General features: G+C 50.4%; 1 protein-coding gene across 7 annotated transcripts in view; it reads left to right on the forward strand.

The window, feature by feature from the left end:
• Positions 1-27,234, forward strand: part of DTNB (dystrobrevin beta) — a 118,098-nt gene that overhangs the window by 25,430 nt on the left and 65,434 nt on the right. For all 7 annotated transcript variants that reach the window (XM_033145244.1, XM_033145247.1, XM_033145248.1 and 4 more), the window contains 3 exons: positions 1,133-1,238; positions 2,485-2,651; positions 23,510-23,634. In XM_033145244.1, coding sequence (XP_033001135.1) covers positions 1,133-1,238; positions 2,485-2,651; positions 23,510-23,634 — 398 coding nt within the window. The remainder of the gene's footprint in view (positions 1-1,132; positions 1,239-2,484; positions 2,652-23,509; positions 23,635-27,234) is intronic.

Below are 27,234 nucleotides of genomic sequence, written 5' to 3' on the forward strand. Positions count from 1 at the left end.
AAGGAGGTGAAAGGACTTGGGAGACTCTCCATGCCGCTCTTTATCTGAGACGCAGGGAGCGCTCCTGAGAGGGAGCTTCCAAAGAGACAGGGAAGCCAAGGCAGGAGGCAGGAGCCTGGGAGAACGTGGCATGCAGGGGAACCAGGAGGCATCCTGTGCCACTGGAATTGAAACCTAGAACTGATGCCAAGCTCTTCCCATAGAGGGGAGCTGTGAGTTGTCCGCGGAAGAGACACTCCACCCACTGCCCCACAGGATGCGAAGGGGGCTCTCCCTCAGGAGGAGGGGGCGGGTTGTGTGGGGCAAACAAATCACAGGCAGTTTCCTTCCTTCCCGGGGTGCACGTCCAAGGTGGGGGGAGGAGGTTGCCACAAACTGCACATCGCCTGTTCCTCCCGACCGATCCTGGTGGGAATGGGTGACGCAGCCTGGAGAAGCCTCATGGATCCCTGTGAGGCTCCAGAGAGGAAAGTGCCCAGGGGGGTCCTCTGGGTTCGGCTGAAGTTAGTTGCATTTAAGCCCCAGTGAAATAAATGGGGCACAAGTCTTTACAGGCTAAGGCTGCTAGTCTAACCATGCCTACTTAGAAGATCTGTTGATTGATCTAATATCCCACACCTCCTCCAATGGAGCCCAGAGCGGGCCAAGTTTACTCGTGGGTAAGTGGAGTCCGGGTTGAAGCCTAGGTCTGGCTCCAGCCCTGTGTTACTTCTGTTCCCGCTGCTACACCTGACTGGTTCTTCTGCTAAAGATTGCAAAGTCTCGTGGGACCTTGAAGACCAATATATGCATCGTAGTCTTTGGGACATTTCCCTGTCCTTCTGCAGCAGAATAACGCAGCCACCACTCTGGAAATGGTTTTGTGAGAATCTTCCATACGTTGTTTTATGAGAGAGTCTGGGGGTCCATAAAGTCGGGAGATAAATATTCTGAATAAAATACTAAATAATGAGAGAGATTTGAGCATGGGATTAACTGCACAGTTGAACTCAATCAGCTTCTAAGGCGGCCTTGATTCTGGCGCTGCTGCGTCTTTGGCACAAACACTCTTTTTGTGGAGGATGAAGCTTCACGGCTCTTTTCTGAAACGGACCGCAGTTGGCTTTTCTCTCACTTTGACCTCTCTCCACAGAAAAAGGTCATGCTAAACATGTTTTTAGACACGTTAATGGCTGACCCACCGCCCCAGTGCCTTGTGTGGCTACCTCTCCTGCACAGACTTGCCCACGTTGAAAATGGTAAGTGTCTCTCTGGATCACTGTTTGCAGGACTTTCCTTCTGCTGAGGAGCAGTGCAGCCTGGGGGCTCACTATGGCAAGCGTGGGGTGTGGGGGGACCTGTGTCTTCTGTGCCGGAGAGCTCAATTTCTTGAGGCCCCCCTAATATAGGTCATCAGGTGCCCCTCCACATCAGAGCCTAAGAGGAGCCCTGCAGCGCCAGACCAAAGGCCTCTCTGGTCCACAACCCGCGTCTCCCAGGGCCTAGTCCAACACTAACCACTACACCGCACTGCCTCTCAGTGTGCCTCAGGCTTTCCCTAGGCCAGGCATAGGAAAACTCGGCTCTCCAGATGTTTTGGGACTACAACTCCCACCACCCCCAGCTAACAGGACCAGCGGTCAGGGATGATGGGAGTTGTAGTCCCAAAACATCTGGAGAGCCGAGTTTGCCTATGCCTGCCCTAGGCATCTGGTTGGCCGCAGAGAGAACTGGATGCTGGACTAGATGGGACACTGGCCTGATCCAGCAAGCTCTTCATACCTGCCACACAGCCACACAAATTGCTGCCTGTCCCAACTGTCTTCCAAGTTACGACGTCTGTTTCTTGGTGTAATGGACTGTCAGGAGGGGGTTTTAGATAGCAAACCAGGAACTATCTAGAGAAGTCCTGGAGGAAAGATCTAGGTGCTGCTGCTGCTGGTGCTGCTGCTGCATTTCTTACCCAGACTTCACCAAAAGGTCCCACAATGTTGTGAAATTACAATAATAAAATTAGTTTTAAAAATCCTTTAAAATGGGAAGAATAGGGTGGGTCTAGAAGTGCTAAGCTGCCCCCAAGATTGAGGGGCCCCGGTGCACAGTGTGTGTGCAAGATGGCTGAGCACTCTGGAGTAGCCGGACGCTGGACCTGCGCCACAGAATGCATGGCGCATGCAGGGCGGCCTCAACATGGAGTGGGGCTGAGCCCCTTAAAACCAGTATTGAGGGGGCCGAGGTGCCTTCAGCCCCCTAGTGTAGGCGTGCCTGGGCGGCTCCTAATATTTTCCTTGGTGTCTGAGACGAGGGTAAGGATGTCATTGCCTGTTTACCAGGCTGGCAGGCAGCCATGCGCCCCAATTAGCACACGCCCGTTTGACGTGTGGGGAATTCTAGGAGTTTGTCCTTTTGCAGAGGGGCGTGTGGGGTGTGCCTCATTCAGGACGAAGCCTCGTGCTTCTCCGGAGGCGCTTCTGACTCCTCTTCCTCCTCTCCCCCCGCCCCCAGTCTTCCATCCTGTGGAGTGTTCTTACTGCCGCTGTGAGAGCATGATGGGCTTCCGCTATCGGTGTCAGCAGTGCCACAACTACCAGCTTTGTCAAAACTGCTTTTGGCGCGGTCACGCCAGCGGCCCTCACAGCAACCAGCATCAGATGAAGGAGCACTCCTCTTGGGTAAGCCTCCCCCAGGGGCCTCTTGGTCTCCTGCGGCTCAGGTGCATTGCTTTTCTGCCATGGGTGTGTTGGGGGCTGCGGGTTCTCTATAGCATGGCACAGCTCCAGAGGTCAGTCCATCATGGGAAGGCCGGCAGCCTGTCAGTCCTGCAGGGACCAGTGTGGAATGGCCACAGGTCCTCTTCTGAGGACACCTGTGTGGTCTGTTTTGGACACCACTGATCCTGCCTGCATCTCTGAAGATTGTTCTGTGGTCATCAAAGCTCGCCTTTGTTTGCCCGGATGACCTGGGAGCCCAGCATGTTCTCTGTATAAGCACAGAGCCTGTTAGCCACTCAGGGGCCTCTTGCAGGAGCCCAGCAAGTCATGCAGTTTGTGTTGGGTCGGGGAGGGTAAGCTCTTGAATCCCAGACAGAGAGAGATGGGAGGGGGAGGCATCTTGAGAACAGGATTGCTTGTCTTGTCTTTGGAAGAAACGGCAAAAGAGGAAACGCAGCAGGCAGGGTTGGGGAGAGAAGGTGCCTGAATGGTCTTTGGTGCAAAACCACTTCTGATGCTCCATAACGAAGACCTTGGGCTGCACTGCTGCTGCCAGGGTTATATTTGCTTGCTATACAGACAGAGGCTCTGTTTCTGAAACTTGATGCCTTTTAACATGGAGATTAAATGTTTTGGGCTAGGAATTATTTCCTAATTTCAAGGAGTCTATTCTGGATTCATAGCCATTGACAGGCATCTGTCTCAAAATCCTTAAAATCTCTGAAGGACCAGGTGCGTAGCCTGGGAGACATTTTGGAGGCACAGGTCAACTCTGTGTTCAGGGCAGCTGTCTACCAGCTCCATCTGGTACGCAGGATGAGACCCTCCCTGCCCGCAGACTGTCTCACCAGAGTGGTGCATGCTCTGGTTATCTCCCGCTTGGACTACTGCCATGTGCTCTACGTGGGGCTACCTTTGAAGGTGACCCAGAAACTACAACTAATCCAGAATGCAGCAGCTAGACTGGTGACTGGGAGTGGCTGCCGAGACCATATAACACCTCCATTGTCTCCCAATACGTTTCCGAGCAGAATTCAAAGTGTTGGTGCTGACCTTTAAAGCCCTAAACGGCCTCGGCCCAGTATACCTGAAGGATCGTCTCCACCCCCGTCCTTCAGCCCAGACACTGAGGTCCAGACACTGAGGTCCAGGTGTCTGGGGGAGAGAGAGCCCCTTTGCAGCAGGTGGCTGTTCCTGTCTTGGAGCCAGAGAGAAGCAAACCAGGAGTTCCTGATTGTGCCAAGGATGGTAGTAGCTCCACTTCTCTTCCCCCCTGAAATGAATTTGGGGGTAATTATCCCACAATACTTTGGCCACCTCATGAGAAGAAAAGACTCCCTGGAAAAGACCCTGATGTTCGGAAAGATGGAGGGCACAAGGAGAAGGGGACGACAGAGGATGAGATGGTTGGACAGTGTCCTCGAAGCTACTAACATGAGTTTGGCCAAACTGCGGGAGGCAGTGGAGGATAGGGGTGCCTGGCGTGCTCTGGTCCATGGGGTCACGAAGAGTCGGACACGACTAAACGACTGAACAACAACAACAACAATCCCACAATAGCACCAACTGACAAATGTATCATTTGTTACTGTATGAAATTTGAACATTACACCTCTCCAGTCAAGTGAAATACTAAATTCTAAAATGCTAAATATTAAAACGAAAAAGCACCAAGTCAGCGGATTGAACCTGATGCAGCACTCGGGAGAGGCTGGATGTGTGCACATGTGCGTACGCTCACGCATGCACACTCAGGATGCTGCAGTGAGGGCAAGAGATCAGGGAATTCCCCTTGATGAGTGTCTTTCCACTGACACAGCACTGCATGCAAACCATGCAGTATGTATCAGTTACGGTTAGCTGAGCATAAAATGGGTTTAATGCACAGTACCTGGATTGAGACTCTCCATCATGCACGACCCAAAGGAAGGTGCCATTATAATTTCTGTGGGTGTGATGGGAATCCACAACATCTCTCTCCTCGATTCACCTTAGACAGCACCTGAAGAAGACATGCCCAGTTTTGTGGCACCATACTTCACAACAGATGTTGACAGTTTTGGAGAGAAGCGCAGCTGGAAAAGGGGTATATTTGGAAAATGTTCAACAGTTGAGGAAACTAGCCCCGATTAAAAGGTTTAAGGAGGTGGTGGGTGAGAATGAAATATTGGAATAGGCAGGCACCAAGCTGGTTTCCCTTAGGGAGGGCAGGAGTTTCAGCCTTGAGGGCCCTGGAGAAAGGTCTGTGGCGAGCATCTCGGCCAGAGGACATCTTGCTAACCCAAAACCTCTTCTAAATTGAGAGTCGGTCTGCATATACTTGTATAAAGCATTTCCCTCACTGTACTGCACTCTTGGAAGTGGTGTTCCTAAGTCTTTTGGGATGATGTGAAGTTTCTCCAGCAGAGGGCAGGATCTGCTCATGTTCTCGTGCCAGAAATCCCGGCCTTCTCCTTGGGGTGGAATTTTTCACTTGTTAAAACGGCAGAAAGCAAAGCAGCTGGGATGTGTTTAGTGACCTCCTCCATTCTCTCCCCAGCTTCTCTACACAGATTATTTTTTAACCTTGGCTACAGCCTGCAAGGGGCTCTCAGCGCAAATGCCGAGCACAAACAAGCAAAAGCACTTTTCATGGGTCACAGGCCTCTCCTTTATTTATTTCACCAGAGTTTATTAAATGAGCTTTAGAATATAGTGTACAACTGCCCCCCCAAATAATATATGCTCTAGGCTCATAAAATGACTTAGTTGAATTCAACCCTATCATTATCATCTGCCTCTAAATAATCTATTGCTAACCATATATATTTCTCCCAGTTTATATCCTGCTCTTCCTCCCCAAGGGAGCCCAGGGCAGCAAACACACAAATGCTAAAACATCTTAAAAACAGTTCCAGTGCAGATGCAGACTGGGATAAAGATCTTCATTTTTAAAGTATTTCTTTACATGCATGACATTATATATTTATAGTTACGGGTAGGTAGCCGTGTTGGTCTGCCATAGTCAAAACAAAATGAAAAATGAAAAAATCCCTTCCAGTAGCACCTGAGAGACCAACTAAGTTTGCCCTTGGTATGAGCTTTCGTGTGCATGCACACTTCTTCAGCCTTTCACATAAAATTGGACAAAGGGTATCAGAAGAGGTGTGCATGCACACGAAAGCTCATGCCAAGAACAAACTTAGTTGGTCTCTAAGGTGCTACTGGAAGGATTTTTTTTATTTTTTATTTTATATATTTATGTCTTGCTTTTCCTCCATTTTACCTATGAAACAGCTCTGTGAAGTGGGCTAAGCTAGCTAATATATGAATAGTACACCCATATACACATAAGCAGCAGTTCTTGCCAATAGACAAGAGAGAGCCCCCCAATCCACATGCTGCATGCCAGGGCTGCATGCCTGTTCTTTCAGAGAGAGAGAGCAAGCTGCCCATTCAGGGAAAGCAAGCAGCTGGCCAGTCCCCCAGAACCACCCACCTGCAGGGCCTCTGTCTTCGCAGGTGCAAGCTGTTTATTAGCCCTCCTCTGTTCCACAGTGCACCCGGGAAACATTGCAGAGTGTGCTCAGCCTGTCCTGACTCTGATGATGAGAAAGAGAGCTGGTTATGATCAGAGCATGGGTGACATTTGCCCCCAAACTCCTGTTCAATGCCTCGTGACAGCAGTCCCGGTAAAGATGCAAGCAACCAAACCGAACCCCTGTGTTGCAAACCCTAAAGTGAACTGAAAACAGCAACACGTGACCAAAATACAAACATACAATGAAATCACAACTGTGATGTCAAAAACAGGACATGAAACTGAGCATATATGATGTAAATAATTCTTAGAAAATTCTCATAAACATAAACAATAAAGCAGAAATCTATGAAGTCTCTGAAAGTCACTGCTGTTCATAAATGGAAACAGAGCAGGAAGTCACCCATTGAAGAACAAGCTGAAATGCTTTGTTTATAAAGTTCCAACATAACTGAAGTGGTCTAAGAAGTTCCAATGTAGCTGAAGTGGCCAACGAACTGTCGAAGGTGTACAGTGTTTCTGGATACAGTCCACTGTTTCGGAAGAATTTCTTCAGCACACCAATGGAAAATAGAAGTGTCTCATAAACACATCTATCATGCAAATGAATATTGATAGGGAAATTTACCCGCCACCACCTTCCCCCACCGCTATGCCTCCCCGGTAGCGAGTGCGGGACTCGTGAACTCGCTAAAAGCCCGACGATGAGCGGGCATTCTTTCCCCTTTTTATGTCCATCTCCCTACACTTTACATGTCACACAAGCACCACATAAAACCCTCGTGATGAAGGGTTCCCCAAAATCCCAATCTGCGTTCCGAAAAAGCCCCTGGAAAAGCGCTTCTGTCAAACAGCGCTCCGCTGGTCTCCATTTTCTCAATGAACGGGAAACCCACCAATCAGGAGCATGCATTCAGCTCAGCCTGCAAAATGGAACGTTCAGATCAGCTACTATGATTCAATCATCACCTTCACGCTTGACTGAACACTAAGTGGGTTTTGACAGGCTCCCTGCTGGGAGAACAATAGAATCGAAACCAAAATGTAACCAGTTGGGGAAACTATTAATTATAACTTGCAACAATGTATCAAATGGACAATTTAGACGCTGGGTGGCCCAATTTTGACAGCTCGAAATATTTATTATTGTAAAAATCCACAACTCCTGAACGCAGTGTCCGATTTGCTTGGTTCGGGTGTCTATTTGCTCCTTGTAAAATAACCTTTCTAACCCCTCGGTCCCCGCCATCCTCCGATCATCAGAAGTATATTATTTCGATACTGCATAATTTTTGGACTCTCCACTCAGTGGCTTTCATAATCCCCTAAGCAGCGAGTCACGTCCGCAGGAGGAGATACACCCCTCCCGATAATCCAGTCAAGCACCCATCCATCAGCTACCATGGCAGCAGACATCCTCCTAGGAGCTTTCTATTGTCCTGACGCAGAAGAAACCTTCAATGTGTATTACACCCACCCTAGATCCATTCACCGGTTCCTGCCATCCTTCCTGATATGCAAAACTTGTTTTTCCCCTATGTAAATTTTACTGTAACCTCCTCTCTCCCCTCCCCATCTCTGACGTTTCTGTGATGTATTTCGCTATGTATTCTGGGCTATCGCGGGAACTTTTAAAAGTCCAGGACACCCTTTGTTCGGGGTTCGGATCCTCCTGAACCTTGTTGCGCAATAAACTCCTTTGCTTTTGCTCCAATCTCCGGCTGGTCTCCATTGCCTCCGCAGCGAACCACGGGCTTCCTCCGTAGGACCGGGAGCTGAGCCTTCTCGACCCGGTAATTTCCGTAACAGTCTTGGTGCCGAAACCCGGGATCTGCGTTCTCCCGTGGTGGCCGGGGACCCCATCGAGTCTTCAGCCGGCATCGGGACCCTCTTCTCCCGTGGAGACCCCATCGGACCTCCGGCCATCCTCCGGGCGGTAATTGCAGGTCCCAAGGGGAGCCAACCGGGGAGCAAAGGCAAAGCTCAGCCGGCTTCGTCTTCAACGATCCAGCGGATCGCAGTGGAAGACGCGTAAGTATAAATCCAGTGCACTGGTGTGTGTGGGAAGGGGGGAGGAAATCCTGGCAACCGCAACTCTGCTTTCTTACCTATCACTTCTTGACTGTTTCTTGGTCTGTCCAGTGGACCACTGCTCGACTCGAAAAGGGGAGTTCTGAGCTCTATCTCTTTTCCTACAATACCCAGTCAGCCGCCCCGTTAGCTGGTCTAACAAACGCAAGGGACTGGGCTCTTTTTCTACTTTGCCAGCTGCCAAGGGGCAAAGGACTTCTCTGCACTATCCCAGACCTCAGCCGCCCCGGTCGGGCCATGTAAAACACGCTGGTCGTGCGTGAGCCCGCTTCCGAACGCAAGGGAGGTTTTTCCGGACCGTTTAAGCTCTATCTAAAGGGCTGCCCGATCTGGCACTGCAGTGGCAGGCGTCCAGTAGGGCTCCCTTCCTTAGCTGTTGATGATAGGTAGGAGGTTGCCAGGCGTGGGGTTATTTTGCACGGGTGGAAATGGGAAATGAGAAATAGGAATAGTGAGAAGGAATAGTGAAAAGAGGAACACGGAAGAGAAAGGAAGAGGAAGGGAGCTCCAGAAAAAAAAAGAGGAAAGGAAAGAGGTAGTTTAGTGTAGATCCCCCTGGTCAGCCGCCCCGCTAGCCGATCTAGTGAACGCAAGGGACCAGGCTAGCTTATTGCAACGTTGTGTATTATTTGCTGTTAGAAAACCCCTCTGTCCCACTCCCCTTTGTGAAAATTCCCGTTTTACTGAGATATCTCTCCCATCCCTCTTTCCAAAACCCCAGGTTCCTCTTAAAAAAACCAAGGAACAATGGGCGCCAAGGCTTCGAAGCCCAGTCGTACTTCCGCTGGGAGGAAGGCTTCTTGCAAGCCTTCTTTTGCCCAGCCGGAACCCGACTCCCCCCTCGAGTTTGTACTAGATCACTGGAAAGAGATTCCGGGCTCAGAAATATTATCCAGGCAGAAGTTGCAAGAACTCTGCGAAAACACCTGGCCATCTTTTACTGATAAAATGACATCTGAACTCCGCTGGCCACCGGAGGGATCCTTCAACCAGGATCGTTTGAATGCTTTAAAGAAGCACTTACTAGAGGAAAGACCCCGCCAATTGGACTACCTAAAAGCTTTTGAGGTCGTATATCAAATCCTCACTACTCTGAAGGATTCCCCGGCTCTCCAGATGCCTATGATAAAACCTCCTAAGAAAGCCTCTAGGAAACCCAAGGGAGGTCCTGCACCGCCCCCTTATGAGGATCCATCGGATGATGACTCTATGGATCAGGCCATGGCGCTATACTATAATAGACCCAGACAAGCACCCACAGCTCCCCCTGCACAGAATGATGTCCCTGGGCAAAATAATCTCCCGGGACCCGAAAATGATGCAGACCCGAACAATCAGGCAGGAGCTCAAGGCGGGCAGCTAATAGTCCAACCCATGGACCAGGAAGAGATAGCCACAGTATCCAACGACCAAATGGAACCTGACCCGGTCTTAACGCCAGTCAGTGACCACGCTGCTTATACTCTGTCGCCCCACTCCAATCTTCTTGAGAACGTGGAGGGCATGACCACCCGCTCTATGGTGCAGACTGCTAAGGACCTTGCCATCCGCATCCAGGGTGCCTTTTCGCCATCTGCTTCCCGGCAGCCAGTAAAGGGAAAGGCTAAAGGGAGTGGGGGAATCAATCACCAGGCGGCCTCCTACCAGATGCCCCTACGTGCCTTCCCCATCCCTCCTGCAACTCCGGATGGGGCCCCACGGATGATTTACACCCACCAGCCCTTCCGGACTGCAGACTTAGTAAACTGGGCAAACGTGATGCCTTCTTTGAGGGATGACCCTGACAAGTGCCACCGGCAAATCGCTACAATCTTCTCTTCCCATCACCCTTCTTGGACGGATGTCCACGTACTCTTAAATGCCCTATTCAATGAGGCTGAGAAGGCTGACATTCTCAGTAAGGCTGAAGAAGCCCTAAACCAGGAAAACTACCAAGAAGGAAGACCTCAAGGGGTGGAGGCCCTGACACCTAGGGATCTCCGTATTGAACCCAACCCTGCTTGGGACTTCAATACCCCTAATGGCGTCTGGTGTCTGAACCTGTTCAAAAAGGCCATCTTAGACGGCATTAAAGCTTCTGGGCAGCGCTCCATAAACTGGACTAAAGTCCAGACTGTGATCCAGGGTCCCAATGAACACCCGTCGGACTATTATTCGAGGTTGGTGGCGGCTATTAAAACCTGGGGCGGAATAGACCCCGAGAATCCGCACCATGATATAATAGTAAAAGGCTTTTTTAAAGACCAAGCAACGCCAGATATACGGAAAGCCTTAAATCTCCTGGTTGGCTACGACGGAAAAACTTTTAGCGAAATATTGTCCATCGCCAAGTCCGTCTTTAATAACCGGGACGAAAAGAAAAAGAAAGACACCAAGGCTGAGGATGAGGCAGTGCTTGCTCTCAGCATGGAACCCCCTTACTTCCCAACCCCAGGATTCCCGGCAAGAGGGCGAGTAAGAGGAAGAGGAAGAGGAGGGGGACCAACCGCGAATCCAGCAATGCCACGACCTTGGGGCCCCTCTACTGGCCTTTGCTATCTGTGCTCCCAGCCAGGGCACATAAAACGAAATTGCCCATATTTGTACCCGGGGAGCCCTTGGGTTGAAGCCACCACTCGCCCAGCCCCTGAAGGAAATCCGCCCTACGCAGCCTTTCCTCAGCACCCACCTAGGCACCAAGGGTACATCAACCAACAGATGGTGCAACCCCCTCCACCAGGAAACTGGCCTCCGCAAAGTGCCCAGGGCCCAACGGTCCAGCCAACTACTGGATCACAACCATCAGCACCCTTCAGTGCTCCTCTGCCAGTCCAACCAACACCCCATTCTGCTCGAACCCTTGCTTCCGAAGCTAGAAGGAACCCAGCTAACCCATATTGACAATCAACAGGGGATCTCACCCAAGCCCAAGCCATCTGTCCCGTGTTAGCTCTATCTCCAGAAGATCCCGTCTGTACTATTGAGATAGACGGACACCCCTACTCCTGTCTCTTGGACACCGGGGCTACTTATTCAACTTTAACCAGTAGCCACCTAAGACCCGGAGAAGAGACTAGGAAAGTAATGGGTTTGGATGGGATACCCCGCACCTGCCCTCTGTCACAACCAGCAAAGGTTACTTTGGGACCCTTATTGGCCGAACATACTTTCCTCCTTACCTCTAGCCCAGTTAACCTGTTGGGGCGAGACCTCTTGTGCAAACTAAATGCCACCATTACCTGTTCCCCTGATGGCATCTACTTACATATGCCAGATGAGTCAGTGGCATCTTTCCAGGGGATCTTGCAAGAGGCTAGAGATGAGCGCCAATTCCCCGACCTTCCTTTGGAATTGGAGCAGGAAATGCCACCCTGGTTGTGGGGGACCGAGTCTACCTCTGTGGGGCTTTTAAAGTCAGCAACCCCAGTGCGAATCTCCTTCAAGACTGACCAACCATATCCGTGCGCAAAACAATACCCCATACCCCCAGAAGCCATTGAAGGACTGACACCTATGATACAGGACTTTTTGGAACAAGGAATATTGGTTCCCTGTGCCTCCCCTTGCAATTCTCCGATACTCCCCATTAAAAAACCGGGAGGTGAAGGAGCCCCTGTGCGCTACCGCTTTGTACAGGACCTTCGGTTAATAAACCAATTTGTAATACCCCGGCATCCGGTGGTGGGAAATCCAAACTCCCTCCTAAATGCAGTTCCACCAGATACCACATGGTACAGTGTAGCTGACTTGTGTTCTGCATTCTTCAGCATACCTGTTGCCCCGGAGAGCCAATTCCTTTTCGCATTTACTTGGGGACCTGGCCAATTAACCTGGACCAGATTACCCCAAGGATATGTGGAATCACCGGCCATCTTTTCAGCAACCTTGCACCGCGACCTCCAGGATGTCAATCTCCCTGCAGGCTCCTCCTACTTGCTATATGTAGATGATATACTCAATTGTTCTAATAGTGAGGAGGCGTGCAGGAGAGACACTAAATACCTCCTTATACAGCTAGCCTTTAAAGGGCATAAGGTGTCCCCCAAGAAACTTCAATTCTGCAAACAGGAAGTCAAGTACCTTGGGCACATCCTTGGGATTGGAACCAGAAGCCTGGCTACCGATCGCGTGGAAGCTGTCGCCAAGATACCCTTACCCCAGACTAAGAGACAGTTGAGGGGGTTTCTAGGAATGTGTGGGTTCTGCAGAGATTTCATCGTAGGATACAGCCAAATTACCAAGCCCCTCTCTGCAATGACACGCCAAGACCACCCAGATAAACTGCAATGGTCAGAGGAAGCCTTTGCCCAATTTGAACGGCTGAAAAGAGAGCTCCGCTCCGCCCCTGCTCTAGGGTTACCAGACTATCGGTTACCCTTTAATCTATTCGTCCATGAGCAAGAGGGAGTAGCTTCTGGGGTCCTAACCCAATCATTCCGGGACCGACAGAGACCTGTAGCGTATTACAGTCTCCAATTGGACACCACTGCAAAGGGATCCATTAGCTGTCTAAGGGCAATTGCTGCTGCTGCCATTCTCCTCCAGAAGGCGCAAGATACTGTACTAGGACACGAAATCATTGTACACGTCCCACATGCAGTAGCCACCCTGCTGACCCTCAAAGGAACACATCATTTCTCAAATCCCCGCCAAAACCGGTACGAAGCTCTCCTTTTAGCCCCGTCGAATGTAACCATAAAAAGGGTTAACTCTTTAAACCCAGCTACCCTTCTCCCACTACCCGAGGACGGCACCCCGCATCACGATTGTACCCAAATAGTCCGGCAGGCAGAGAAACCCCGTGAGGACTTGGACCATCTACCCCTGCAAAACCCAGACCTCATCCTATATACCGATGGGAGCTCAAAGATCGTAGAAGGGGAACGGAAGACGGGGTACTCTGTGGTGTCTGATTTCGAAGTGGTGGAGGCAGAGCCAGTAAACCCCCAGTATAGTGCTCAAGCTGCTGAGTTAATTGCACTCATCAGGGCTTGCGAGCTAGCAGAGGGACAGCGAGTGACAATCTACACCGACAGCAAGTACTGCTTTGGTCTAGTCCATACCACCGGACAAATTTGGCTTCAGCGAGGCTTTCTTACCGCCTCAGGCTCCCAAATCTCCCATGCTGCCTTAGTGGAGAGACTCCTAAATGCTATCCACTTACCAAAAGCTATAGCCGTAGTCCATTGCAAGGCACACACTAAAGGAAGGGATCCTGTCTCAAAAGGAAACAGACGGGCTGATCAGGCCGCCCAGACAGCTGCCCTTCAGGCCATAAGCGAAAGCACCCAGTTCCAATGTATTCAACTGCCTGCCGAAATTGATTTCAGCCTAATGTATGATGGTGCAGGGAAACAGGAACAGGACATGTGGGCATCCATCGGGGCAAAGCTAACCAATGGGGTATGGTCCCTGCCTGATGGAAGAATCGTTATTCCTAAGGCTTGGACCCCTAAATTTGTCAGGATCCTACATCAACAAACCCATTGGGGAAAGACCAGGCTCATAGACTACGTCCAAAGGTGCTGGTATGCCCCGGGAACTGCCATGGCCGCTACTGCAGCAACCAAGAATTGCCTTACATGTCAGTCCTTCAATCCCAAGAGGGAACCAAAACGTCCACCAGGGGCTAGACCATGGGCTTTTGTCCCTTTTGAGAGTCTGCAGCTCGATTTTATCGAACTACCCCCATGCCAGGGGTACAAGTATGCCCTCATCGTAGTAGATCAATTTTCCTCTTGGGTAGAAGGGTATCCGGCTAGAAGAGCCACCGCTACAGTCGTGGCAAGGGCCCTTTTGCAGGAGATCATCCCGAGGTTTGGGGTCCCACGCAGGCTGGACAGCGACAGGGGGACCCACTTCACTGCAGAAGTAGTCCAACAGATTGCCAAGGCTTTGGGAATCAAGTGGGAGCTACATACTCCTTACCATCCAGCGTCATCAGGACAGGTGGAGCGCATGAACCAGGAGGTAAAGGTACAGCTTGGAAAGTTATGCAACAGTACTGGACTCAAATGGGTGAATGCGCTGCCCTTAGTGCTCCACAACATAAGGAGTGCCCCTACAGGACCCTTAAAGCTCTCTCCTTTCGAACTATTGTTTGGTAGACCCCCCCCTGTGTACAATACACAGTTTCCCCTCTCTGAACTTGACCTGGGGGAAGCGGAACTTACCACTTATGTGATTCAATTCCAACAACAATTACGCCGCCTCCACCAGTACGCGGCTATAGAGGGCCAGAACTTACCAGCGGATATGGCAGTACACTCCTTCCAACCTGGGGATTGGATCCTCACCAAGGTATACCCAAAGGTGCCCCTGCAACCCACCTGGGAGGGCCCCTTTCAAGTGCTCCTCGTCTCACCCACTGCTGTTAAAATTGGGGAGAAGAACTCCTGGCTACATCATACTCGATGCAAGCTAACCCAACCCCCTCCGGACAATTTTGAGAGTGGGGGGGAGGACTATACGTTTGATAAACCCCCTTCTGCTCCAGACTCCTACATCGACGACCAAGATCCCGAAGGACTACAGACCGGACCTGAGTCGGAGCCACAGGATCGGGCTCTACAGACCGGACCTGATTCGGAGCCACAGGATCGAGCTCTACAGACCGGACCTGATTCAGAGCCACAGGATCAGGCTCTACAGTCTGGACCGGACCCCGGTGCCACCGAGTGGACATCGGAGCTCGTACCAGACGGCATCCGACTGCGCTTGAAACGCAATTGATAGATCAACGCACCCCAGCATCGCTCCCCAGTTCCTGTTCACCGCACCCCAGCATCGCTCCCCAGTTCCTGTTCACCGCACCCCAGCATCGCTCCCCAGTTCCTGTTCGTCGTACCCCAGTTCCTGCTCACCGCACCCCAGCATCGCTCCCCAGTTCCTGTTCACCGCACCCCAGCATCGCTCCCCAGTTCCTGTTCGCCGTACCCCAGTTCCTGTTCACCGCACCCCAGCATCGCTCCCCAGTTCCTGTTCGTCGTACCCCAGTTCCTGCTCACCGCACCCCAGCATCGCCCCCCAGTTCCTGTTCACCGCACCCCAGCATCGCTCCCCAGTTCCTGTTCGCCGTACCCCAGTTCCTGTTCACCGCACCCCAGCATCGCACCCCAGTTCCTGTTCGTCGCACCCCAGTTCCTGTTCGTCGTACCCCAGTTCCTGTCCATCGCGCCCCAGTCCCTGTGCCACCGTTCCCAAGTCTCCAGACATCGTTCCCGCCTGTGTTTTCGGACTTGCCGCTATTGACAGCTTTTGACAGCTGTTTGACAGCTCTCCGTGTTTTCAGACTTGCCACTATTGACAGCTTTTGACAGCTGTTTGACAGCTCTCCGTGTTTTCAGACTTGCCACTATTGACAGCTTTTGACAGCTGTTTGACAGCTCTCCGTGTTTTCAGACTTGCCACTATTGACAGCTTTTGACAGCTGTTTGACAGCTCTCCGTGTTTTCGGACTTGCCGCTATTGACAGCTTTTGACAGCTGTTTGACAACTCTCCGTGTTTTCGGACTTGCCGCTATTGACAGCTTTTGACAGCTGTTTGACAACTCTCCGTGTTTTCGGACTTGTCGCCATTGACAGCTTTTGACAGCTGTTTGACAGTTTTCTGCCTTTTCAGAATTGCCGCTACTGAAAGCTTCTGACAGCTATTTGACAGCTCCCCGTGTTTTCGAACTGGCTGTCATTTGACAGCTTGCCTTGGACAGCTTACTTTGACAGCTTTTCCCTAAAAATGAACCCCATCACGATACTCTTCCTTTTCCCTTTCCTGGGCAGGCCCCTCGCTTGGACCTCTGAACACTGCCCTGGAATAATGACTGACTACCAATACCTGGACTTCCACCTTTTGGAACAGGGTGGAAAGCAAAATCCGGACCGGATTGGGGATTTTGACTTTTGCCTTCCCGAAAGCAGGACTCTGTTACGCCACTCACTGGTCCCCAAGATGAATGGGACACAGCAGTGGGAACTGTTTGTACGCTCCAAGGACTATAGGAGGCTGGGCTCAGCCTCCGTCATCCTAGATCAAGGGAGGTATCGCCTTACCTGTGTCAATGGCTCATACCTCCTCTTTAGCCATGGAGAGGTATCCAAGAGCCCTAATTGGACTGAAGTGCAGCAAGGTGGGGGCTCCCACACTTTTACTGACACTTCTTCTCCCCCCACGCAAACCCTCATTTTTGGGTTTCAATGTACCCGCCTGGTACCACCGCCTTCCAGACCCCTGATCCAAGGTATCTGCCTGAGACGTTTCTGTTGCTTATGGGACCTGGGTCCCACTGAGGACTGGAGGGGCTCTGACTACCTGGAGGGCTGGTATCACCCCATCCTGCCCTCAGACCCACCAGTTTGGGATCACACCGGACCCCTGCGATGTGGAGGAATTGCCAAGACAGCCTCCCTTTTAAACACCACTGATCCCCTTCACCCTGTTGGAACTGCTCCACGTCGCCTGGCTGCAGACTCTTCCATCCCTGAGCCAGACTTCCTCTCATCATGGGATCAAAACTCCTTCATCCAACTCCTTGGCAAGGTGGCCAAGGAGACAGAATACCCGAACTGTTGGATTTGTGCTCATGCCCCAAGCCACCTCCGGCAAGGACTTCCTCTGGTTCCTTTTGCAGTCACCCTGGAACAGCTCCGCCTAGGAAACGTGGCTTCATGGAACCTCACTGCCTTAAACCTTACCCACCAGTATCTGTATCTCACTGGTCCTACCCACGGACCCCTCTGCCGTGTTTTCTCTGGAGATGGTGCCTCAGTGGGGACTAGTTCCTGCGACACCTCTCTGGAAATCCACGGGAATGGACAAGTGACTGTTAGTACCCAATCAAAATCGCATTTGGTTACTGACCTTCCATCAGCCTGGGCGCTGGCAGTAGGTGCCAATCCAGTGGACCAGACCTTGCGCCCCAACATCGCCTTCCTCCACAGCTTCGCCTCTGGCAGACTCGGGACTGACCTAGCCGGACTGTGGTGGATCTGTGCCCACCGTGCCTACTGATGGGTAAGCCCCCACATGTCTGGCTCCTGCTACCTAGGGTACATCGTCCCAGGGGTACGCGTCACCCAAGACCTACCTACTGGGAGACTGCGGAATAAGCGGGAGGAGCTAGCCCTCTCCGACCTGTCTGATGTGGCTGCAAATGGAGAGACCTGGGGAAGAGCCCTATTCCCAGCATACGGCGCCGGTTCAAACCACGTTGATATCCTGAGGCTCACCGATGTCCTCCTCAAATTCATGCGGGAGGCTGAGCAAATCACGGATTCACTGACCACCGAACTCTCACAGGTGAGACAACTTGGAATTCAAAACCGAATTGCTACGGACTTTTTATTATCAGCGGAGGGCGGGACTTGTGCTCTGATTGGCTCCGAGTGTTGCACATATGTGACAGATCAAACCCTGAACATTACAGGACATTTGAACAACATCCACCGTCTGACCTCCACTTTGCACGACATTCAACATGAAGGAATGTCAGACTTTGATCTTTGGAGCTGGTTGCCCAACTTGGGGTGGGCGAAACAACTTTTAAAGGGTATTTTTCTGGTCATCATAGTAATAGTGTTGTGCATGTTAGTGCTTTGTTGTATCTCTCGTTGCTGGACCCCATGCTGTTCTTTGACCCGCTGTCCCTTAAACCCACCTTCCTCCTCCATGTTTCCCCTCCGGGCTTACTATCATGGCCAGCCCACCTTCCCTGAATACGTCCAGTTAAGACACCTGGGGGAAGGTGAGTACCAAGTTACGGAGGTGTAGGTGTGGAGAAAAGGATTTGTGGTTCTGCGAACCAGATTACAAATCTTATCTCCAAGTGCGGGACTGATAGGGAAATTTACCCGCCACCACCTTCCCCCACCGCTATGCCTCCCCGGTAGCGAGTGCGGGACTCGTGAACTCGCTAAAAGCCCGACGATGAGCGGGCATTCTTTCCCCTTTTTATGTCCATCTCCCTACACTTTACATGTCACACAAGCACCACATAAAACCCTCGTGATGAAGGGTTCCCCAAAATCCCAATCTGCGTTCCGAAAAAGCCCCTGGAAAGCGCTTCTGTCAAACAGCGCTCCGCTGGTCTCCATTTTCTCAATGAACGGGAAACCCACCAATCAGGAGCATGCATTCAGCTCAGCCTGCAAAATGGAACGTTCAGATCAGCTACTATGATTCAATCATCACCTTCACGCTTGACTGAACACTAAGTGGGTTTTGACAGGCTCCCTGCTGGGAGAACAATAGAATCGAAACCAAAATGTAACCAGTTGGGGAAACTATTAATTATAACTTGCAACAATGTATCAAATGGACAATTTAGACGCTGGGTGGCCCAATTTTGACAGCTCGAAATATTTATTATTGTAAAAATCCACAACTCCTGAACGCAGTGTCCGATTTGCTTGGTTCGGGTGTCTATTTGCTCCTTGTAAAATAACCTTTCTAACCCCTCGGTCCCCGCCATCCTCCGATCATCAGAAGTATATTATTTCGATACTGCATAATTTTTGGACTCTCCACTCAGTGGCTTTCATAATCCCCTAAGCAGCGAGTCACGTCCGCAGGAGGAGATACACCCCTCCCGATAATCCAGTCAAGCACCCATCCATCAGCTACCATGGCAGCAGACATCCTCCTAGGAGCTTTCTATTGTCCTGACGCAGAAGAAACCTTCAATGTGTATTACACCCACCCTAGATCCATTCACCGGTTCCTGCCATCCTTCCTGATATGCAAAACTTGTTTTTCCCCTATGTAAATTTTACTGTAACCTCCTCTCTCCCCTCCCCATCTCTGACGTTTCTGTGATGTATTTCGCTATGTATTCTGGGCTATCGCGGGAACTTTTAAAAGTCCAGGACACCCTTTGTTCGGGGTTCGGATCCTCCTGAACCTTGTTGCGCAATAAACTCCTTTGCTTTTGCTCCAATCTCCGGCTGGTCTCCATTGCCTCCGCAGCGAACCACGGGCTTCCTCCGTAGGACCGGGAGCTGAGCCTTCTCGACCCGGTAATTTCCGTAACAATATGTACTCATGGAACAGCACTCATAAACATAAACACTGTTGGAACTTCTTTGTTTAAGAGGAAGAGCTTCAGGAGGTGCAGATGAGGTAGCAGGTGATGTCTGTCCAGCATTCAAGGGGGAAGGAATTCCAGAGGGCAGGAGCCACAACACTAAAAGCCCATAATGTATTTTTAATCTTTTGTTGGAAGCCTCCCAACATACCACATACAACAATCACCTTGTAAGAAAAACAGCAGACACTCCTGCCTCCACCATCAGCCCTGCCCTGCTAAAGTGTGGTGAACTGCTTTTGAACATAGATTCCTGCACTGCAGGGGGTTGGACCAGATGACTCTTGGGGTCCCTTCCAACTCTACAATTCTATATCTTAAGATTTAGTGTCAGGAAAATAACGTAGTCCTGGACAGAGTCTGGAGAGAGAGCAGATCTTGGCTTTCAGCCAACTGTTAATTGACATAGGTGATTAGCTGACTTTCTGCACATAGGCACTTTGAAATCTCTAACACTATATTCATATGTGCTAGAAGAAAAGCCCGTCTTTGTTCACCAGCTGAAAGTATGTATTGGCAGTTCCCCATGGTCTTTTAAGACTATGATTTAGAAGATATTAGGTAATGTAAAACTGAGAGAATCCAAATAAGATTTGCAACATTTTGGACACCATGCCATTATTTATTTTTTAAAAAACAAAAAGTAGACATACACTGGGAAGTGCAGTTTGGGCATAATGGTTAGCGCTGAAGCTTTCAGTAGTTCTTTCAGCCTGAACATGAAATGACACGCTTTATCCTGCTAATAGTGCAGAACCATAAGAGCGTGGTCATATAATAAAACAAAGAATAGCGAAGTCTTAAAACTGACAACAAATGCGACATTTAAATTACTGAGCATCAAAGAAAGGAAAGGAAGGCTGACTTCCAACTTGCTCTGCTTCAGAAACCTCCTGGCTGAACAAGCAGCAAGAACATCCAGCACGCATAGCTTGTAAGATTATCCTCTCAAAACCTTGCTTTTTGGAAAAAAATAATCAAAACTGCTTTTGCTGGCAGAAGCACTGATTCTTTCACAGAATAACGCCAGCCGTGCAGGTTAGCATGTTACTGGAGCCCTCAAGAAGTGTTGCTTTGTCCCAGATCCTCAGCACGTGCTGTGCTGCCATCGTCTCCAAAGAGCTTTTTTCTAGCTGGGTCAGTGGCACCTAAGAAATCCATGTGGGAAAATGAACGCTTGACTTTCGCCTTTGGAAAGAGAAATCAATGCATCAAAATAACACATGTGTATTTTCTTGGCCAGGTTCTCTGGGTATAGAAGCTTGATGAATTACACAGAGCTGTTAGTTAACCAGAGATCTCTTCTGGTTGGTTCCAGTGACTGGGAGAGGGGTGGGTGGCTGTGCTTTTTTGGCCCCCGTTTTCCTGGTCCCTTGTTGGTTCCCCCAGTCCCAGCTGCCACTCTCCCTTTCTCTTAAGTCAGTACCTGGTTCTTACCTTCCTCCTGCCTTGAAGGACTTAGAGGTGACGTGTCTCCTGGAGGAGGGAAAACCACCAGAGGGACTTCTTGTGAATGGCTTTGCTCTGCCCCGGCCACCTTCCCACGGAGCATTTGCCGCCCTACATTCCAGAGCATTTTTGTGTGTGTTCACAAGCACACTCTGCTCCTGACCTACCATAGCAGGCAAGGATTCTTCAACATCAACTTCGTTGGACTGGTCATGTTGCTCAAATGCCTAATGGTCGTCTTCCAAAGCAACTACTCTATTCCCAATTTAAGAATGGAAAGCAAAATAACCAGTGGACAACAAAAGAGGTTTAAAGATGCTCTCAAAACCACTCTTTAAAAAATGTAGTATAAGCACTGATAACTGGGAAACACTGGCCTGTGAGTGCTCCAATTGGAGAACAGCCTCTACCAAAGGTGTCACAGACTTTGAAGACGCTCAAACTCAGGATACAAGGGAGAAACGAGCTAAAAGGAAGACACGTTTGGCAGACCCTCACCGTGATCAGCTCCTGCCCAGAAACCTATGTCCCCACTGTGGAAGGACACGTGGATCTAGAATTGGCCTCCACAGTCACTTACGGACTCACTGTTAAAACTGTGTTTATGGAAGACAATCTTACTCGGCTACGAGGAATCACCAAAGAAGATGACCATAGCAGGCAAACAAGTTTCCCTGCCTGAGCTGGAGGCCCAGTGTTGAGGGATCCCTGGGGTGATGGTTGTGGTTGGATCTCAGCTTCTGCACCGAGGTCACCCAGTCCAGGAACTTCGTGGCTGACATGATCACCACAAGTCTGTCCCAGTGTATATATGCATTTGAGCATGTTCTGGACTTTGTCTTGTTGACTCACTAGCAAGATGGTGAATATGAAAGGGAGGGAATTAACATCTATCCCATGGTCACGGTCGGATCATTTCCTGTTGAGGTTAAGACCTTCAAGCAGTGCTTTCCTTCTGCAGGAGTGCCGGAGGGGGGGCGGACCTGTTTTTTAACAGTCCCCTCCTAGAGGCGGATGGATTCCAGAAAGCTCTGGGGAATTTTCCTCCTGGCGAGGCTGATGCTTCTGTTGAAGCTGTGCTCACTTGGAGATGACCTGGGCAGTTGACAGCAGTCGTGATGCCCTGATGCCCAGTTCAGCTCCCTGGTGGGCACTTCTGTTGAGGGCAGTGAAACCAAAGAGGCGGCAGCTGGAACAGAAGGTGGAGGAAGACCCTTGCGGAGTCCCACCAAGCCCCAGTTAGAACTCCTGCAGTGGCAAAGAGGGAGCTCTTTTCTGGGGCTGAGGCCTCCTGGCGTTACATACAAGGTGCTTGGCCCAGCCCAGCCCACCACGGATCCGATGGACCTTCACCTCTCTAGCCTTATTGCCTCTAATAAAGAGAAGGTGCCTGGCTGGGTCCAGGAGTCTGCAAATTCCTCCTTGTTAGATGGCCTGACGCCAACAGCCTTAACGTGTGAACCACTACTTAGAACCAGTTTACATTAAAAAGCTCTAATCCAATAGGTCTCTCCAGAAGTTTCCATGGATCTGGGGAGGTTGTCTCGATTGATTGTTGCTTCTCATATGGAGAATGAAGGGATCTTTTTAGCGCTTTTAGGGCCTCTGCCATCCCTCAGCACTTGGCTCCAGCTCCCTCCCTCCCTCCCTTCCATCCATCTAGTCCTTGCCAAGGACACATCCTCTTCAAACCTTTGAGTATGGCAACGGGAACGAGCACCTTGGGACAAGGTCACACCTGCAGGCCCTGCTCATCTTTCCAACCACAAGGTTAGGGAAATCGCAGTAGAGATTGCGCAAGTGCCTCTCGTGCAGTGAAACCACAAGCTGGTGCCTGCAGTCCATGCCAGGGAAGAACTTGTGGGCTTCTCTGACTCTGGTTAGAAAAACCAGTGACAACAAGACACTGGTTTCTCTGGTACGAAATTGAGACCCCCTCTTTTGATTCTGGCACACTCTGCTGCGCATTGCAGGGGGTAAGACTAGATGGCCCTTGGGGTCCCTTCCAACTTTACAGTTCCATGATTCTATGAGTGAAAAGCAAGCTGGCGTCTTGTCCCTACAAGGCCTTGATGCCCTGGAGACAAGGCAGTTGCAGCAAGCCTGTCGACTCTTGCACCGTGCACAATATTCACCCAGCAGTGAGGATTTATTAAATTTATATGCTGCCCTTCACCCAAAGATTGCAGAGTTGTTTGCAGCATAAAAGCGCAAAATGCACAGCATAATAACAAAACAAAAATACGTCCGGCCCCCACAGCCAAAGGCCTGATTGAAGAGGAATGTTTTCACCTGGAGCCTAAAGACATATAATGATGGCTCCAGAAGACCACAAAGAAGGGCCTCAGATGACCATCACAGGGTCCAGGTCGGTTCACATGGGGAGAGATGGTCCTTGAGGTATTGGGTTTCTGAGACATTTAAGGTTTTATAGGTCAAAGCCAGCCCTTTGAGTTGGGCCCAGAAGCTATTTGGCAGCGGGTGCAATCGGGTTGGGGTTGGGGTGATGGGCAGGGTGGGAGAGAGCCTGGCTCCAGGCCTCCTTTGTTTGGCAGCTGCCTGGGGCTTGCGCCTGGAGAGCCCTGCGTCCTGGGAGGCTGGACCACAGCCCCTCTTCAGCTCTGCGCTGTGCTGCACTGATTGCTTTGCTGTGCTAATTCCCATTTCTGTGTTTAATTCTCTCTCTCTAAAAAAAACAACAGAAATCGCCTGCCAAGAAGCTGAGCCATGCCATTAGCAAATCTCTTGGTTGTGTACCCAGTCGAGAGCCTCCTCACCCCGTGTACCCAGAGCAGCCAGAGAAGCCCCTGGACCTGGCCCACACAGGGTGAGTATCTCTCCCGTTCTGCGCCAACGTCTCCTCTCGCTTTGCCTCCCTTTGTGCGTGTGGCACGCGGGTTCTGGAAAGGCGGCCAAGAGAAACGCAGAGAGGCAAGGTCTCTGCCCGAAAAGGCTAGCCTTGAGAGTCATTTTGTTGATCCTCTTGGAGCAGATTCTCGCTGCCTGGTCCTCGCCGTTGTGCTGTGGATGGAAAGATGGTCAGCTCCAGGACTTTCTTCTATAGCTTTGCAAGCGCTTGCAGAAGATTGGCTGACTGCAGCCTTCCCTGGTGTGCTCCCCTCCGGAACATCCGTAGGATGCCCAGGCTGATGGCAGTTGTGGTCCAGGGTGCCTGTAAGGGGCAGTTTGGAGGGTGCTGGCTTGTCTCTAGAGGCAGAAGTGGGGCAGGTACAGTGTGTGTGTCTGCGTTCCAAATGGCTGGTTCTGCGTTTGGCCTTGCTGGCATCCTTGAAGCAGCATGTGAGCATCTTCATGTGGGGAGGTAACACCAGCGTCCGGCTAGTCACTTTTTTAGCAGTTACTGGGTGAGCAGAACCTGGCAGGAATCTAGAATTATAGACTCCGAGGTTCATCTAGTCCAACCTCTTGCAATGCAGGAATCTGTAATCCTGCTCTGGTCCGATTGCCAGGGACATTATGTGGTTGAATATTATTGAACTTGTGTGCTCCCCAGATTTAATCCAGAAAGCGGCATCACAGGTGTTAAATCAGAAAAGGTCTGCAGGGGCAGTGATGGCCTGGAAGAGAAGTCACGGGTGACCTTGGTTTTCTCAGGCTGGGCTTGGTTGAGGGGAAGGCACTCTCGTGCATGTGTGGTGTGATGTTCTGCAAAGTCTCTGCAAACAGATTGGAATGGGTGCAGCCAACATTGTATGACCTCCCTGCAAACATTCTGCAAATTAATCAGGGTGAATGCTCAGGAAAGAGGTTGCAACCTCAGTACCCAATTATAGGCAGATCATTTCACCTCCAAATATTGGGGAGGGGGTGCTACTATCCCCTTATTCTCCTAGTTTTTTCAAGGCACCTCCATCTTTCTTTCTCCCATTCCCCCACCGGGCCTCACCACAGCTAGCAGAAGGCTGCACCACCCTGTGCTCCGTTGGGAGGTGTGTGACATCGCATGACACGTGCATGATGTCACAGGTGTTGCAGTCTTGGGGCAACCTGGCACCTCTGCGGGCGGCAACAGTCCCAGGGTGGACAGTCAGAAGAGGCAGAATGTGTTTGTTGCATTTTACTACGCCTTGTTCTCTTCTGATGTTGGGCACAGCGTGCCATGGAAAGGTTGCGTACAGATAAGCGTGTGACGGCATCTTGCATTCTCTGTCTGTCTCTGCCGCCTCCCTGAGGCTCTCGCCACCCTCTTGCTGCTTGTCTTCAGAGTGGGAAGGGAGTACGGAAGTGGCAGCCTTTTGCCCAGCTCTCAGTGACTTCCTCGGAGCAGTTTTCCAGGAAGCCTGGAGCAGGCAGAGAGGTCAGGCCGTTGGGGGTTTGCATTGGATTGGAAGGGTGTTGGCAGGGGGGTATAGTTATTTAATTTAGGTAGCCCCCAAAAGGTGTCTGCTTGTTGGAATAACCCTTTCTAAAATCCAGCTAAGCGCTCCATGGTTTTCAGGGTGGGATCCTAAGAGACGAGGAGAAAGAGTGTTTGTTTCCTGCAGAATTCCTAGCTTGACACTTATTCCCTGGGGTGTCTTGGCGTGCCTGTATCAAGAGCAACCTCCTTGGCTTCGGTTGTTTCCTAGGCCTGTTTTAAAGCACACGGCCAGAGTCCCTTTACCAGCCAGATGGGTGGGGTATAAATAAATTATTATTATTATTATTATTATTATTATTATTATTATTATTATGCCACATTTCCATATTGACGGGGAGGTGGAGTTCCTGTAGCAAACATAAGCAATCTCTTGCCCCCTGGTCCCCGTCTGGTCCGCCCCCCCTCCCCAGAATACATTTGGCCACTGCCCATGTGTCCCTGGCAACACAGAACTCCTACCAAAATACTGCAAAAGCTCGCCCCTGCATGCTTTATAAATGAGCAGTTTTGCGTAAATTGAGCATCGAATTAGATATATATATATATGCTGCAACCTTAACCTAAACATTAGGATGTAGAAGTTAGCAAATGAACAGAAATTAGATTTGGTCTTTCCTGGTAATTCTGATTTGCTAATGGAACAGATGAATCTGTGCCAGCGAGACCACATGGCGGCGTTAATCGCTGCCTTTCCCCTAAGTCCTTTCACTTTTGAAGATTTGGAAGGGCGGATTTGGACCGGTGGGGTTGCTGTTTGTTGCAGCACCGGCTGCTGGGCAGGTTTAGCTGGCTGGTTGGTTTGTTTATCACCTTCCACACATGTCTCAATGTACAAAATGCAATCAGAAAATAAAATAAAAACAGGAAACAAAGGCCGGTGAATTTTGAAAGCAATGCAAAGCAGGCATCCATGGCCGATACCTATTCCTCCGGCTGGGGAAGCTTGCGGGAGCACAAATGCCTTCAGCTGGTTTTTGAAAGTGCAGGCAGTGTGCGCTTGTCATATCTCAGTAAAAATGTTGTTCCCCAGACCAGGGGCAGCCACACTAACAGCTCTGTTCTGAGTTACTGCAGAGCTTGTCTTCTGATATCCTTGGAAACTGCAAGAGAAGCTCTCCTGCAGACCACAGCGACTGACTGGGTATGAACCAGTTTGAGGGTTCCTTTTCTTTTACAATTAAGCAGTATATACATTTTAGGAGATAATTATATGGGATAAGACAGTCTCACAGTCCTGCATGCTGTAGGGCCATATGTAGTCCCAATACTGGCATCTTGAGCTTGGCCCCATAGCAGAATGGCACCTAGTGCAAATCCCGCAAAGAAAGGTGTGAGGTGCTGGGGGCATTTTGCCCCCCCCCCAAGCAAGCATTTTGGCCCAGCTGCAGCCTCAAGGGGAGCCCCACATAGAGCGTGTGGCGGAATAAGGCCTGGTTCATCATGGGTTAACCTATCACTCCCATGTTAGGTAGGTGTTCCCTGGGAGGCGGAGCTACTTGGCATTCTAAAAGGAGGGGGAACAACCTAAAAAGGCAGTTGGGGGTTTGGCAGTTGGGTGTGGAGGTTTAGAAAGAGAAACTGCGAGGTTAGGCTTTGGGGAATGGGAGGAAAGATCATTACCATTGCTAACGGGATGCAGGAAAGATTGTAACTGAGTTGAATTATATAAGAAGATTTGTACCAGTAATAACTCAAGATATCCATGTTTTCAAGTTACCTTAATAAAGTTAAAAGTGTTTAAACGTTCGCTGACTGTGGCAGTGCGTCAGTGCCTCAAGAGGTGTGGCTGAGGGGAAAAGCACTAAGGGTTTCCTGTGATAGAGGGAACAGGTGGCTTATTTCCTGGCATACAGAGGACTGGGCAGGGAAGCCAAAGGTGCCACGCAGTTGCCTAAAGGAAAGGGCAAGCTGCAGCAGTGTTGGGAACCCAGGGCGGGCGAATCCCAAGGTGGCAGGAGTTTCACTTTAAGAACGTAAAGCACTGAGGTACCCCAGAGACACTCCCATATAACCACTGAAGGATTCATCCTAGTGGACAGTGAAAGC

This window comes from Lacerta agilis, chromosome 3 (genome assembly GCF_009819535.1).
Source record: "Lacerta agilis isolate rLacAgi1 chromosome 3, rLacAgi1.pri, whole genome shotgun sequence".
NCBI lineage: Eukaryota > Metazoa > Chordata > Lepidosauria > Squamata > Lacertidae > Lacerta > Lacerta agilis.